At 37.8% G+C, this 17,551-nt stretch overlaps 1 protein-coding gene and 1 long non-coding RNA gene across 7 annotated transcripts in view; one reads left to right on the top strand and one right to left on the bottom strand.

Annotated features, from left to right (window-relative positions):
* SLC10A7 (solute carrier family 10 member 7) overlaps positions 1-17,551 on the top strand; it is a 251,725-nt gene that overhangs the window by 131,565 nt on the left and 102,609 nt on the right. For 2 of the 6 annotated variants that reach the window (XM_049708816.1, XM_033402782.2), the window contains exon 6: positions 12,477-12,563. The exons of the other annotated variants lie outside the window; for them this stretch is intronic. In XM_049708816.1, the coding sequence (XP_049564773.1) occupies positions 12,477-12,563 (87 nt within the window). The remainder of the gene's footprint in view (positions 1-12,476; positions 12,564-17,551) is intronic. 6 annotated transcript variants of the gene reach the window in all.
* The window catches only part of LOC125964180 (uncharacterized), a 672,498-nt gene that overhangs the window by 576,550 nt on the left and 78,397 nt on the right, over positions 1-17,551 (bottom strand). The window lies entirely within an intron of this gene.

Here is a 17,551-nt window from a genome sequence, read left to right as displayed (position 1 = left end):
ACAATAATTATAAATAAGAATCAAATGGAGTTAGTTTTTAAAAGACTCAGATCTCCTGTATTCTGAATTGTGATACCATTTATCCTTCTACCTTTTAGCAATATCTCATTTAGTGCCCTGTATACAGTACGTGGTCAAAAAGCATTTGTTGAATTGAAACTAAGTGTATGTTGTGAATTGGATTGCTTTACTAAAAAGAAGAGCTAGCAGAATCTGGCTGATGTGAAAAAAAATAAAACACTTAACCTAAATGTAGCTGTATGCACATTGATGGCAAGTAACTTTTACAAAGCAAAACTCTCTACTTACCGGAAATTTCATAATCATCCTTTGGCAAGTATAATTAACATGAGATCACAAACCTGCTACCACATTTTTATTTGATAAGTGAATCCATGGTTAACTCAGGCATCCTATATGACTCGTCTGAAAATTCATGTATGCCCGAAAGCTCTGGGGATATTTTTTTCCTTATTTTTTATTATTGTTTTTGATTTTTTTCCTGCTTTTGATAGGGTTGTAAATTGACCTGGAGAAATAATAACCAACAGGGTATACTTGGGTTTCGACAAAATTTTATTTGACTAGTTATATACTTGTATCTGAAACTTATATCCTTGATAGTTTTCTTCCCAGCTGCGACAGCTTTCTATAACAGAGGAGGTTAGCTCTCTTTTGCTTACTCACTCATATTCTTATACACACATTCTCTCTCTCTCTCTCTCTCTCTCTCTCTCACACACACACACACACACACACACACACACACACACACACACACACACAAGCAGTCCACACGCACAGATAGTTTTTTGACAAGCAGGTATTTGTATAGTTTGAATCACTGAATGAACTCTGAGCTATCAGCACAGAACTTGACCAGAGCTAGGGCCGTTCTCCAAGCTCTTAGGAACTTTACCTCTCTCAGCTAGGAGTAATGCTTGACTCAATGCTCAAATGATGGATGGTCTAGAAGTACACAGTGAAAGAGTATAGTCTTTTATGGCCATGTTCTTTGGAGAGAATTAAAAATATAGAAAGAATACAGTGATTTTGAGCAAAGTACTTAATTATTAGTATCAACATAGTATATTTAAAATTTTTTCTTCTGCCTGAGAGGTTGTCAAGACTGGGATTTTCATCTCTGAAGTTGCTTGTTTCTCAGCCTCCCCATTGGGCTGATCCTCTTAGTTATTCAGGCAATGTCACAAGCAATTAAATGAGGTGAAATATTTGTTTCATTTTAGACCAAGTGTCGTAGTTTTGAATATCCTTTATTCTGTCCGCAGCAGCAATTACAAAATTAAGGTAACCAGTAACTTTTTTATTGGAGGTCTTGTTCCTCTAAGACCTGTTTGTTCTGATGATCTTTCTGAATCTTCTGATAAATCTGCATCAATAAAAGATGTTGTATTCATCGATCAAGCATAGAGCTGAAGCTGCAGACACACGTATTACACGTGTTAAAGATTGTCACTTTTGATAGGAGTAAAGGATAAGTAATTGTTGAGAACACCAAAAGCCCTCTACAACAAAGACTAACATGGACTGTTTTGAGCTGGTGGGCCAGCATATATCTGAACAAATAGGATCCTAATGGTTTGGTGAACTAGAAGACAGAATGAAAGTAATTTGGACAGCATTCCTAAGTCTGCAATTTTGTTAGGCCAGTTCAGACCCTCTCCACAGGAAGCAGACATTGAGGTCAGAAGTTGGGTCAAAGCCTTTTAATTGTGAACCTCCACGATGCCTCTGGGCTCAGGTCAATAACCTGAGAGACTCTGTCTGTGAGCCTGGAAAGGGTATATTACGGGGGCTCAGGTGGCCCACTAGACTGTTCTAATACTCAATTGTGAGAAGCAGATTATCTGCTTTGCAGATTATCTGATCTTCTTTCATCAGCCTCCCTACTGGGCTTTCAGTTGCCAAGTATGGGTCTCAAATGTGAAGTACAAGAAGTTGGGCATGGTGGACTCTGTGTGCAATCCCATTAGTAAACCAAATATAAATCAATCAACAGGCACCGCTTTGTTAAATGGCTTCGGGCTTATTTGCTTTGGCATTTTCTCTATCTTAATCTGTATTCTCTAGAGTTGCCTGAACCCCATTTATTTTACTCTTATCTCCTAGAAATCTTTAGACTAGAGAACAGATGTATCATGAAATCCATGCAAAATGGAATTACTCCAACACCTTTCCTTTTTTGTGTTCTCTGTAATGTAGATAGAGCATTACGATGTAATTTAATCTCTTCTCTGGAAATTCATAAAGTCGTTCCTGCCTAGGCTGTCCTCGGTGCCCTGGTAGTCTTGCTTGTTTGTGCTCTTCAAGGCAGCTGTCATTCAGTCAGAAGAAAGATTGGTTCTCTGTGAGTCACAGTTTTCTGTGGATTAGGAAATCAGGGCTGGACTGTGAATTATGTTTTTGTCAAAGACCAGACTATTATCATCATCCTCTCCTGTTTTCAGAAACAAAGAGAGAAAGGGACATAAGAAAAGAGGGAGGGAGGGATGGGGGGGTGAGAAAGAGAGCGAGCGAGAACACTAATGACATTTTAGCTTGCTATAAGTTATAATCTTCTCTATAGCTAGACAGGTAGTATCCCTGATAAGTTGTTAATAAGAAAGTGTATTTTTATGCCCTTCTTTGGCATATGAAAGCATCCCTGCAAACTTAAAAGCAAAATGGCAAACTCTTAAATCCTAATCTTTGTTTTCATCACTAGATCATGCCTCACTCCCAAGGTACTGCTTCCAAAGCTAGTTTTCCCCCTAAAACACATACTCTTTCCTGTTTTCCACTAGTCCTGGCACAGATGCTCTAAGAACAGAGCACTGATTGGTACTAGTGAACAAAAATTTTTGTTTTCAACAACCCCTTCACCTATGCTTTTCTTTTTTAATCAGTTTTGATGACTTGATTTTATATTAGTTGCATTCCTACTTACAATACTAGCATATACTTCTATGAATTTTGAATTTTGTTGGTAATTTTTAAATCATTTATTATTCAGCAGATACTCATTTTATACCTACTTTGTGCCAGGCACTATTCTAGGTCCTTGGCACAATGATAATAAGTTAATAAAACAATCTTAGATTTCTTCCCTCATGGAGTTTACATCCTGCTGGGAATAGACAGACAATAAAAAATAAACAAATAGGTAAATTATACAGTTTGTTAAAAAAAAAAGATAAGAGCTACAGAAACAAACAAAAAGAAGGAGAGTGAGAGGTTAAAGGAAGCCAGAAGTGCTGAGGCAGAGGTGGGGAGGTTGGGATTTAAGTGGAGTGATCAAGTTGGCCTCGTTTAGGGAGAACAAAACCTTGAGGGCTCTCATGGGAGTTAGCTATGAAGATTTCTGGAGAAGAACATTCCAGGCAAAGGGAACAGCCAGTGCAAAGGCCACGAGGTGAGAGCATCCCTCCAGGTATTGAGACCCTGTGTTTATAAATTGAAACTAGAATGCTTTTCCTAAGATCAGTCTTTCATTATCAAACTCTCTCTATCCTTACTGTTTGTTTCTGAAATAACTTAAAATTAGAAGCAGATTTCCCTCAATGTATCTGTGTTTCTAGAAATGATAGTAAACTATTTCCCAACATCCAAGACATCCTTTTTAAGTGTCTTGCATCTTCTGAGAAGTAGAAATCATAGTATTTGTTAAATACTATGTTAAAATAATTTCATGTATTGAAACAAATTTAGTTCCTTTAGGAATTTAAATGGGACACCTGGAGTAGCTGTGTTATAATATGGAAGGGAAAAACATTTATTAAGCACCTGTTGTGTAACAGGCACTGTCCTAGGTCCTTTATATATGTTATCTTGTATAATCTCTACAGCTGTGAAGTAAGTGAAATTGACTCCATTTTGTATGAGGAGTCAAAGAGATATTAAATAACTTGGCCAAAGGCTCAAAATAGAAAATGGACAAACCAGATCCAAACCCAGGTCCAATAGAATTTAAGGCCAATGAACAGCATCACAATTTGCCCATTTTCCTGGGGTAACCTGTACGTAATTTTTACTTCATGTATTTCCCTCACTTGCCACAGGTAACCAATCAGTACATCCTGTTCATTTTATCACCTGAGTATTTGTCAACTTTATTCACATTTCTCCATCTCCACCACCAGGGCCCTTGTTCAGCCATCGTCTCTCCACAGCCCTGCTGATTTCCTTGCTTCCAGTCTGAGCAGTAGTTCTCAACCCCGGCCATATAGTAAATAACTGGGGTAGTTTTTTTAAGAAAATTGCTGCTGTGTGGGCCCCACCCCAGACCAATTAAATTATAATCTGGTGTAGGGGGGTTTAGACACTGATATGCTTTTAAAGCTCCTGGGTGACTCGAATATGTGTTCAGTGTTGAGAACTACTGTATTAGACCTTTTTACAATGTAAATTTTACCACTAAAATCCCTGAGTAGCCCCTCCTTTCTCTCAGGATAAAATCTGTACTTAATATGGCAGTTCTTGACCTGGTCCCTGGGCTTACCTTGCCAGCCCTTGTATCTTGCCCTGCCCTTGAATTTATTTGTAAATCACATAAAATTACTTTAAAATTATAACCTCAGGGATGTTTATTTGTATTCCAAATCAGCCTTTTGCTTAAAATGTTCTTCCTCTAGGACTTCCTATCCAATAATGATCAATAAACCCTTAGGTGCACTAAGAAGCTATAAATGGTCTTAATAAAATAAGCAATTATTTTATGAAGCTAATAGGTCTCACTGATATGGCTGACTGATATTCTTTCAGACAAATCTATTGAAAGAACAAACGGACTCTGGACAATCAAAATTTGAGTCTTCCTAGTAGTAATGTTGAAACCATCATGAATTCCTTGGATTCTTATTTCATAATTTACATTCCTAAATGTATCTGAGAGTAGAGTAAATAATGGTGAAACAACTTATTTTGGAAGCGTTGTGATATTTAATCTGAGAAAAGGGTATTTTCGTTTTTAATGTTTGATGAAAAGTTAACTTACCTCTGTCATTCCAAGCTCTTTCATGCTATCATCCTTGCAAAATGCTTCAGTAACTAATTAACAAAAAAGTTATACTCTTATTAATGCCTTCTTTCAATGAATAAGAGTGTTTCTGTAAGATTAAAAGGAGGCTAGCACTTTTATGAATCTCTTATTATTAGATAAGCTGGATGTTATTTTATTCAATGGGCAATAAGAGTAAAACATATTGACCTGGCTTCTGAATAGACTACAGTGAAGGTCTCCACATTTAGGTGTTTATCAGAATCACCAGGGAAGCTTTTTAAAAAATGCAGTTTTCTCAGCTCCACCTTAAATTTATTGAATAAGAATCTCTAGGTTTAGACCCAAGAGTTTCTCTCTCTCTCTCTCTCTCTCTCTCTCTCTTTAAAATCAGATTCCCAAGGAATTCTGATGCACGGCCAGGTTTAGCAACCACTGGACGAGAATATATTTAGCAATGCGAGGAGACATAGAGTAGCCTGATATCTATAGAAGTAACCCATTCACCCAACTGAGATAAAATATTGCTTTTAGAGTACTAAGTAATCAGATGCCTGGTAGTCAAAAGGAAGAATGAAAAATACCACTCTGATGACCCATATTTCTTCCATTTTCCTTAAACTTGAGCCATCCCCAACCCACTGAGACTTCTCTAACAATAATAGGTCTTTAGTTGTAATAGCTCTAACAATAATGGCAGTAACATTGATTTTACAGGAGGCCCTGTTTTATATATATATATATATATATATATATATATATATATATATATATATATATATATATACACACACACACACACACACATATATATGGAGGAGATATATATATATATCCTCCATTTAATCTTCAATACACCCTATGACGTAGGTATTGTTATATGTGGGCAATACAGGAGGAAAGTGAATAAGCAAGTTACCTACCCCAGGTTATCCCAAGTAGGCATGATGATCCCAGCTCAGGCAGGCTGACCCCATAACCCCACTCTTAACCACTCTGCTCTCTCCCTCTAAACATGCCATGTGCTTTTTAAAAAAACAAACAAACATGTACTTTATACAGTTCCATTTTTTTCCCTCATGATGCTTTCTTTGCCAAGAATACCTTACTTCCCATTTTTCTCTATTGAAATCCTACTTTTTCTACAAAGCCAGCGTCAACTCTGCCCTTTCTTTGGCCCCTTGTCCCCTTATCTTCTCTGCCCTTAGACCAAACGAATTGTCCTTGACTTTGTATCCAAGGAGGAAAAGCAAACTATTGTTTATTAACCATCTACCAAGAGTACTATGTAAGATAAATAATATGATGTCTATGTTATATTTGGGCAAAATGAAATTCAAGAAGGTAGGTGACTTCCCAGAGCCCCACTATGTTGGAGAAAGACAAATTTGAATCCCAGTCTGTCTAACTCTAGCTCTTTAGGCCATGATATGCTGTTCTCTCCCTTGACATGTGGTTTATGTCCTATCACAGCACATATCATGCAAGCATATCATATCCATCTTTGAAACCCTTGTTCCAGAAAGAGTGCTGTGCATATAATATGTGCTCTGGAAAGTGTTTGATGAATGAATTTTGAGGTTCTTCCAATAATCCAGATCTTGGGAATTTTTATGGTGCTAAACATATAGTTGACAAACATGGTTAACTTTACTTTCTCCTTGCTCAAAGGAGAAAAGGATTACCTCACAAGTCATCAGGAAAACACCAGATTAACCTATTAGGGGACTTACTAGATCCTCTCTCTCCGGCCATTGTGTGCTTCAGTGACTTTATTTGCCTTACGATTTCTCTCTGTTTGGAGTAGCCATTTGGATGGATAAATAAAAGAGATGAAAGAAAGGAAGAAGAAAGCATGGAAAGTAGGAAGAAGGGTTTCAAATAATTTTTGTTTTTAGAAAACCAAGTTTTCCTCCATGAAAAGTACCTCTGAACTCTGTGGGGGAAGATAAAACCATGAAGGTTGAATGTTCGTATTTGTTTGGCATGCTTGAGAAATCTACATTCTTCTTGTCTCTGTGCCCTGCAGTTTTAATGTAGAAACAGACAATTCTGACTTGACCTTAAGTGCCTCACCAATCTACTCGGGGGACTCCCTTTAGGAATATGAGCTGACACCACCTTGCCTGAGTTCCTTTCAATCAATAACATGGCGGAGTACACATGATACGAATAGGCAGGCCGATAAGAAATAAAAGCATATCTGTTGATACAAATGGAGCGATAAATGGATGGGTTTCTATCCAAGGACTTTGAAGGGGAAATCAAGGAGGAACAAGATGATGGCCAAATGTGAATGTACAGCAAATTAATTTTTTTTCTGAGGGACGGTTTCTCTTTCATTACTTACGTTCAGAAGAAAATGGTCAAGTTGTTCTATGCCTAAAAGGAATTTGTTACTCTGATTCTTGGAATAAAATAAGCCTCTTGGGAGTGTGCATTTTGTGACTGTAAATCTGCAGTGGCAAAATGGCGTTAATTTGACTGACTGGAAATATTAACCACATTATATCAAATGACTGCCAGAAAGAATTCTCTACCATGCCCTGTGACTTTATTTTAATTGATTTTTTTTACTTTCAGCTCCTGTGATTTTTGTTTCTTCTGACACATGTTTATTAAATGCAGGGAGAACATTGTTTTGCAAATTATTTTTAGTGTGTTTATCTTGTTTCAATTGGTGGGTTAACTCTTTTTCTTCAGAATTCCAACCTCTTTTATTTTCAGGCTCGATACTGCTGATTTAGCTTTTTGGGCCCACTAATGGCATTATTGTCCACATCAGCAGTCTCCACAATTAAGCTGTATGCTTAGCAGTATCATTTGATGTTTCACAAAGATTTGAAAGTCAAAATTGAATATGATTGATTGCCGCGAGATATGTTAATATTAGGATTCCTGAGCTCTGGTGTAGAATAAATCATTCACTATAATAACAAAGATAATGCGTCTAACATTACTCATTTTATGGTCTATCAGTAATCAGGCCTTAGGAATAAGCCTCATTTGTCTGCTGTGGAGGCCTCATATTATACGAATCACAAGGTGACTGTTCATAGAAACATCATTTAGGATAGTAGAATTTACCTGTCAGTATTACCAACAATGATATATTCAAAAGGATAACCTCATTTCCTTTATCAGCCTTTCTTTCTATTTACCCAACATGGGATGTTTAAAAATGAAGCTGTTTTATGCTTCACATCAGAGTTTCCATAATGCATCCTGCAATCCAGAAAAAAAAAAAAGAAAAAGTTGTTTTGTTATTTTTTTAACTCTACTTGTCCAAGAAAAACCTACTACTAATAATGTAAACCAACATCTTTTGAATACTTACTAAGTGCCAAGAACTGCACCATGCATTTAGCATGTATACGTTTATTCATTCCTTGCAATAACACAAAGGCATGTAGGTACTGTGTTTATCCAGAGTTTACTGAGGAAACCTAGGCCCAGAGAGGTTAGATAACTTGCTAGGGTGATAACTTGCTATGATCACACCGATTGTCAGTGGTAGAGCAGGATTTGAACCCAGGATGTCTGGCCCCAGGGCCCATGCTCCTAACTAATACAGCAGACCTGCAGGAGGCACGTGTGAGAGGTTTAGTCCCTGTCCTCGGGGGCTCACTTTCTCATTTTGGTGATAATAATCATGAACAGGAAGTCATAATAAAAGATCAACTACTAAGTTGCAGAATACATCCCCCAGATATGTGCTGCAGGAATTCAAGAAGACAAAAGGGCTAGTATAGGCTGGGTAGCATTCAGAACAACTTGTCATTATTTAGTTAAAACTGAGATGCCTAGAAAAGCTTTAAAATTCCCAAACACTGAATGTTAATACTGGAAGTAATTTTATAGACTGCGGTATCTTTATGTTTTACACGTGATGCTACGTACCGGTAGGAGTATCTCTTAGTGATTTTAATTTACTCCCAGATTATTTTGAATATTTATACTTTGGGGTGAACTTTGCATTTGGAGATCTCTCACCTGTGAAATAAATTGAATTTACACCTGATAAAAATGTTACACAATGCCAACCTGCTGTCTAGCGGGTTTGTTCCAGAAGGAAGGCACGGGTACTAGTTGCATTCTTTCATAGTCTCTAGTCTTACTCCTTGAAAGTTTTAGGCTGAACGAAATGATCCTTCTTTTTCTTCAGTTAATCAAGTCAGTGCAGGGTGACTACCTATGTAAAAATAACTTGCTAATTTAATGTCAAAGTCTAGAGTGAATTAATTTCACATCATGGGTTGTCAACAGCTTTGCATATTTTGGCGGTTCTGGTGAAGTAAAGCCCTGTGTAACTGTACCAGTGATAGAACATTTGTACCATTAAGGCTTCAAACTCTTATTCAGCTGTCAACACACGGGCACTTTCTGGAGCCAGATTCTCTCACGCTGTGCACTGCCTGCAGCTCGCCGGAAGCTCAACTTTGACTAAAAGGGTTGATTTCTCTTCTCTCACCCTTGTTCTCATTTAGTGTTAAAACCCACTTAAAGCCCGCCCTTCATTCTGAAAAGTACACAGGCATGTGTCATCTCCTAAACCATGGTGACATGGAGGTAAGGAGCTCCAAAGAAATGCTGGACATCTGAGCGAATAGTTGATTAGAGAGGAATCTGGCAGTGTTAATTGTGAGCCGCAGTATAATGACTGCTGAAACCAAAGCTTTCTGGAGGTTTTCAAAACTTGAGTAAAGTTTTTAATACTGAGCAATAGGGTCAGTGTACTGTGGTGGAATTTAAAGTGGTTTTTTTGACAGTGATAGTTTTTTTTTTTTTTTTTAGTGGAGTTTAGTTGATTTACAATGTTGTATCAGTTTCAGGTGTACAGCAAAGTGAATCAGTTACACACACACACACACACACACACACACACACACACACACACACACACATATATATATATATATATATACTCTTTTTTAGATTCTTTTCCCATATAGGTTATTACAGAATATTGAGTAGAGACTTGGCTTTTGTCACTTGCCACTTTTGTTATCTGATTGCAGACTCATTTGCTATATTGACTATGTGTGTTGTTGTTTGTTTTGTTTTGTTTTTAATGTTTTTCTGCCTGAAGCCACTTGGTAATGCAGGGCAGATAGAACAGCCTAAAGAACCAGAGAATTATAGATGGAGACAAATGTTGGATAAAGTGATGAATTCTTTAGCCAACTCCCACCAACATAGCACAATGAAACAGAAACTTTTCTTCGTGCAGGCTCTGACAATTTGATTTTCAGTGATTCTTTTCAAGTAAAATTGTAGAAAAGAGCTCCCAAATTTTATCCAATGGATAACATTGCAAATCATTTAAAACTAAAAGTGACGTTCAGTGTCTCCACTAAAGAATTCATGAACAATTGACGTTTGTGGACCTGCACTATCTAATACACTATTAACTAACCGCATGTGGCTAATTAACTTTAAATTAATTAGAAAATTAAATAAAATTTAAAATTCAAGTCCTTAGTTGCACTAGCCACATTTCAAGTGTTTAAATAGCTACATGTGGCTACTGGCTATTGTGTTGAACAGTGCAGACTGGAACTTTTCCATCATTGCAGAAAGTTCTAGTCGACAGCACTGCACTGGACAATACTAGGGAAAGCCAAATAAGTTTTTGTTTGTTTCTTTTGTTTTGTTGGTTTTGGTTTTTAGTTATCATTTTAACATATTTTTTTTATAGAGGCAGAGACTATAACTGTTAGGAGAATTAGTGTGAGAACTTTGTATTCATCTTGGTGTCGCACTGTTATGATATTAAACAGCTCGCAGATCTCTATACGTACATTATTCCAGTGACTCAGGAACTGAGCAAATACCTTGTAGATTAACTAAGCCATGTTTTTTAGGATGCATAGCAAAAAAAGCCTTGCTTATAGGTTGCTCAGAAGAGGAAAAGATCTGAATATGGAGTCAAAGGATAAAGTTTCTTTGCCCCTAATGTATTTATAACCCAAGTACATTTTCAACACAGGGTACTCAGAAGAATTTTTGTCTGCATGATAAAAGGCAAGACCAAGAAAATCTGGAAGGAAATACTTAGGAAAGTAGACCCTTTTCCATGAAGGGAGAATAAGTATTTTCTTAAGTTGTATAAAACTATTTTACTCTAAAAATAGTAAACTCTGGTGAACTCTGGATAAGAGGGGTAGATTGTATCACTGCCAATTTCCCAGTTGTGATATTGTCAATACTAAACTTGTGCAAGATGTTACCACTGGGGAAAACTGGGTGAAGGGTACACTGATCTCTCTGCATTATTTCTTATAACTGCATATGAACCTACAATGATCTCAAAATTATAAGTTTAAAAAAAGAAAAATAATAACTTGCTGAAGTCCTCATAGCTATTAGGAAACAGAGCTAAGACTCAGACTGTCTGATTCCAGAATTTGAGTGCCTAAAGCATTGCTTCATTTGAATAAAATGACTGTATATTGAGAAACAGTAAATATATACCTACCCACCTTTTGGAGCTGGAGCAGAACTTTCAGATATTGATAAGTTGGTGACCATCCCTATAATTTTGAAGCATTATTTATCAATAATAAGAAAATTTTGGTTTATTAAATATCTGAGGTTGAATTTAATGATTTAATTTAATTTAATGATATAATTTAAAACTTCTGTTACCTGTGCTTTAAGTAAAGATAAACTTTAATTTTAAACTCAGTCATAAAGTCAGCTACCGTCAATCATGAGGCACTAAAATAATATTTGGACATAACTTTGTGATTTTTAAATCATTATATGAGATTTTTACTGTATTTTACACAGTAAAATACAGTTTAAAAAATCTAGATAAAAATTAAAATTAAAAATGCATATATAGATATTTGAAAAAAGGAAGCAAATATCTGACTTATTATTGATTAATTCAGTGTTTATATAAATATAGATAGTGTTTTGTGCTTTCTAGGAGTACAAAAGATATTATTAGTGAACCATAATTTTTTGGCAAAATTTTATATTTTCTATATTTACTGGATTTTATGCTGTAATAATGTGATCTTAATATATAATAAGCCGAGTTAGAATTACAGAGTCCCCTGATACTTTGCTCGGTCCATGGATCTCTTGACGTCAGTTTCTGCCAAGGATTGGCAGTCTGCTTTTTGGGTGGGGGGCAGTTTACCTTGTTGGATACTCTCCAATGAAAGTAGTACTAAAAAGGAAATGGAAGAGGCTTCCACTGTGCGTATTGGCTTTTTTTTTTTTTCTTAAACTGTGTACTTGTCAGGATCTTGGACAAGAAGCAAGAATCACTGACCTAAATCCTTTGTGATTTTGCTGTGGCAGCCTCAGATTAATTGGCTCCATCAAAATAACTCTTCTAAAGCCTTCCAAGCCCATTCTTCCAACTTACCTACAAAGCACAGTTTTGACTTAGCTTGAAATAAATAGTGGACATTTGACCTACCTAAAAAATCCGTTCATCTGACTCTCTGGCATTGGCTCTTTTTAGAAATGCAATAATCTCTCAACCTACCCAACTAATACTCATTATGGACCAATGATGTGTGGGGCCTTATACCTGGCATTGTGGATGGAGGTAAAAAGATAGTTAACACATTTGCTTTCAAGAAGTTCAGAGAAGAGAAGGATTAGTTTTAGTGGCAGTAGTAGTAGTAGTAGTATAAATAGTAGCATCAGTATCATAGTACTTTCTCTGTGTCTGTCACTATTCTAATACTTTATGTTAACTCATGTAATCCTTGTATCAGCCCTATGGAGTAGGTGTGTTGGAGGACGGAGGGAACAAAAAGTGCCCACCGAACTGAGAAGGCATCTTGAGACTGAAAATTGAGGCAGGCAGCTCCATGTAATCAATGGATCAGTGTATTATAGGGTAACTTACAGGGTGAGATTGGGCAGACCATGATGCAGAAGCATTCGCAGCTGCACTCCGTACTGCCAAGGGGCCATTGAGATAATTTTATAGTTAACCTATGGTATGGAGTATGTGCTTGGAAACAGGATGTGCATTCCTAAGTCAAGACTCGTGAATGAGTAACTAATCTTGTGGGCACTGAGAATTCCTCAGTGGTTTTCATCATTGTTTGGGGACTAACAGCATAGAGGCCACCTGATCCTAATGATTATTGAACAATATCTATTAACTACAAAGCTCTCGACAACAGAAAACTGAATTACTGGGTAGGTTCACAGAAGGACGGGAGAAACTGTAAGGGCCCAAGATGGCATCAGTTATGTTAACAGCCATCATAGGTACAATTATTATGTCCATTTTACAGATGAAGATACTGAGGTACATAGGGTTTAATCATTATCTAAGATCATACAACAGATGGTGCTAGAGTTTGAACAGAAGTAGTCTGGCTCCAGAATTCATACTAGTCTGTATTTTCATCTGAGGGGAGTCTTGAGTGTGTCTTCAGTAATGGATAGGGAAAAGCATCCAAAGAGAGGCATTGTGAGTAATTCTGCTTGACAGTCACTTAATAAATGCCCGTCGTGTGGGAAGCACTACAGAAATGAATAAGATACAGACGCTGCACTCAAGGAACTTATAGCAAGTTTACACACTTCCTGATGATCTATTTGGGGGCTGTTTGAGAAAAGAATATAATTTCTATTTGATGGTTTATTTCACAGTTTTGTGGTCCATTGTGTTTCTCATTGAACAATCCACAAATCACAAAATATTCTTCTGACATTTTTTTCTTTTAACCTTTATTGAGTGCCTACTAAAAGTTGGGCAGCACGTGGTTAGGCCCGCAGGAACAGTAATAAACGTGATAGACCACCCCTCCCCTCAAGGAATATTCATCTAGTGGAGAAGACAGTTAAACAAGTATCAAAATAAAATGTGGACAATGCTGTGAGAGAAGATAGGGAACTATTTGAGTATGTAAATAGAGACTTCAACCTTCAGGAACCTCAGGAGTGCTGATGCCTGAAAGATGAAGCGTCAGTCAGGGAAAAGGGGGGTGGGAAGTAGAGAGTAGGAAAAAAAAATGTTCCAGGCAGAGGGAACAGCACACACAGGGGCCAGTACAGAGAGAGAGCCTGGTTCATTTGATGAACTTAAGGGCGAGTGGGGCGAGCAACCTGATCAGATTTGCAGACTCCTTCCTTGTCTGAATCATCGTGGGGAAGTTGCTCTTCCTCTTTAAGCTTCAATGACTCCATTTAAAGGAAAGAGGAATACAGTACCTCCCTCTTAGGGTTGTTAGAGACATCAAATGAGATCATGCCTTATAAAGGACCAAGTGCAGAGTAAGTGCTGTAGAAGACTTCGTCATTATTAACTTAGAGGAACCACCTTGACTGCGTATGGAAGATGGTTTGGAGCAGGGCTAGACTAGAGGTGTGAACTAATTAGGAGGCTGGTACCGTGATTCAAGAGAAAAAGAACATTGGCCTAGAGGAAAGTAGCAGTGGGATGATGAGAAGCAAATATATATTGCAAAGTTATTTTAGAGGTGGGATAGAGTCCTTGGTGGGTGTAGATGTGGCAGGTGAGAGAGAGAGAGGAGTTAGGGTTGACTCCTAGGTTTCTAGTTTGGGGTCACTGGGTGGGGACAGAAAGACAGGTTAGAAATCCAAATCCAACCTTGTAATGCACAGTTTTGGAAAATTAACTCTATGGATGTGGATGAGCTATTGCTAGGCAGTCAGTGACAGAGCAGACTGGAAACACTTCTGAATTCCTGCCCAGCATCCCTTCAGTATGACACTAAACTTCAATAGCAAATAGCATTTCTAAGAAAACCAAATTATAAGAGAAGAAGCATCTCTTTGTATGGAATGCCCTAAGGCACTCGATATATATTCAATAATGGAAAGTCTTGATTCTGTATAGCTGTGTCATATCTATAATAAACTTAGCTAATAAATCAGGAGTGCCTCATGTACTCACTGGGAGGATTGTTCATTTAAAAAAAAAAAGGGTGCTATACCTTCTCAAATGAATCTTCATAGTCAAGCCATTGATGAGCTAGACTCTTATTGGGTACAAGCATAAAGCAATATTACTGTCACTCAGTACTTGTTTTTACACTTGCTCTGTGAAATAATTCTTTCCCCTTTTTGTATAAAATTTCAGAAAAAAACCATAGTTTCTCCAGTCACTTTCAGGTATTAAAAAGTCCAGTGTACTAGGAGAAAACACGGGAGAACATCTTCTCAACTCACAAAATCATAACTATATCTGAAAAGATTGATCAAATGGACTTCGTTAAAATTAAAAACATCTGTTCAACAAAAACTACCATTAAGAGAGTTAAAGGCAAGCCACGAGTCAGAGAAAATATTTCGAGTACACACATTGTCGGGTATCCAACAAAAGATTCGTATCCAGACTATGTAAATAGCTCATACAATCAGTAAAAAATATAGGTGACACAATAAGAAATGGGCAAAGATTTGAATAGACATTTCATTGAAAATGATATCCAAATCTTCAGAAAGCATCTAAAAAAGGACTCAACATCATCAATCATCAGGAAAGTGCAGAATGGCTAAAATTTAAGGAGATTGTCAATAGCAAGTATTAATGCAGATGCCCAGTAACTGAAATTCTCATATATTGCTGGTGGGAGTGGAAAGTGGTTCTAGTACTTTGGGAAACTGTTTGGCAATATCTATGAATGCTAAATGCATGCCTACCCCTGACTCAGCAGTTCTACTGTCACGTATATACCCAACAGATGAGTGCACATGTCCACCGGAAGGCATGTTCCGTAGCAGCTGTTTTTCATAAACCAAAAGGGAAAAATTCAAATGTCCATCATTAGGGAGTGGATAAATAAGTTGTGATGTGTTCATACAATAGAACACGACATATGAATGGAAAAGATGAGCTACTGCTCCACCCAGAAACATGGTTAACTCTTACAGACGTAAGATTGAGCCGATGAAACCATACACAAAAGAGTTTGTATGTATGATTTCATGTATATGAAGTTCAAGGTGAGAAAAATTAACCCATGGCAATGAAAGTGAGAATAGTGATGACTTTGGCTGAGTGGGACTTGACTAGGAGGAAGCATGAGGGATCTTTCTAGATTACTAGAAATGTTTCATATTTAGATTTGTGTGACAGTTACCCAGGTATGTATGTATGTGTATGAGATATATGTGTAAAAATTTATACCATGTTTGATGTACTTCAATAAATAGAGAAAAAGCCTAGTCCAGTCTAATGTCAAAACTTCAGTCTCTTAGCTAATTGAAAGCTTTTCCCCTTTCTTCCCCTCCCCCACGACTCACGATCAACCATCTGCAGTAAGGAAGGGAGAACTGTGATAGGTTTCTTCTCTCATCCTTGGGCCACCTCCTGTCCCATTCCTGAGCCACTGTTTCTGTCCCTTCCAGGATCAGGTACGTGGGGGAAGGAGGAACCAGAGAGGAATGGACACAGTGATGTGTCTTGGCTTATAATCGGGCTTTGCTGCCCTCCGAGTGTGGCACATCGCCAAAGGCCAGCTCTTTCTCTCGGGGGGACGCTGCTGCGGGTTTTTCAGCAATCCTGCTTCACTAGGAACCTCCCAGTACAGCATTGCCTGGCATGGGCAGTGATCCTCTTAACACGCCAGCCGCAGCCCTTGGCCTTTACTGATCTACTCCTACGGCTGGAGTCCTAATCAGAAGGACTTGAGTCCATCTCTTCCTTGGGTCACTTGACCCAGAGGAAAACTGACACGTCTTTGCCTGGCCAGTGGAGAACTTGCAGTTTGCTCCCATTTCAGCCTCTCTCCCTCCCAGCCTCTCAGCTGTAAGCTTCTCAAGGAGGGAGCCAGGGCCCACTCTCTTGCTTTATATTATTGCCATGAGGATGAAATGGCACTGAATTATATGTACACAGAAATGGACATGCAAATGCACACGTGCACATACACACATATTAGACCCATAGTACTTAGAACAAGGTAAGTGTGCAAAAAGTTAACTCCTTTCTTCCTTCTTCCTGGACCAGGTGACTTTTCACTCCCTTTCTTTCAGTAAAACATCTTTCTTTAGTTATAGGCTTTGGGTAGAGCAGAGAGGGACAGGGTCTTAGGATTCATTGTAAAGATGTATTGTGTCCTTGGAGTTTACTATTTGGAAACTTTTAGTAAAGGTGCGCTATATTTGAAATTAAACCAGGTGTGGTAAAATAGTCATATCCCTAGAGTTTAGAAAGACCACAATTGGAATCCCAGCTTCACACTTCTAGCCGTTCAGTCAGCATATTTATTGAGGGCCACCTTTGTGCCAGGCACTGTTGTAGGCACTGAGAACACAGGGGGAGATAGACAAACAATATCCCAACCTTGGGGACCTTCGCTGGGGGGTAGGAATAGGTGAACAGTAGGGGTAATAAACACAATAAGCAAATAACTAAATATAATATCAAGTGGTGATAAATTTTGTGAACAGAAATAAAGCAAGATAAAGGAATAGAAAGTAGGTGCAGGTTGGGGTAGATAAGGCAGTCAGGGAAGGTCTTCTAAGAGAACTGAACTAAGTGAGGGAGGAAGATCTAGGAGAAGAAGGTAGAAGAGGAGTTTGCAATATTCCACAAGCCAAAGAACA

The sequence above is a fragment of the Orcinus orca genome, chromosome 4 (assembly GCF_937001465.1).
Source record: "Orcinus orca chromosome 4, mOrcOrc1.1, whole genome shotgun sequence".
NCBI classification, from domain to species: Eukaryota; Metazoa; Chordata; class Mammalia; order Artiodactyla; family Delphinidae; genus Orcinus; species Orcinus orca.
The sequence above is the reverse complement of the archived record's forward strand: the minus strand, read 5'-3'. Positions and strand labels throughout refer to the sequence as shown.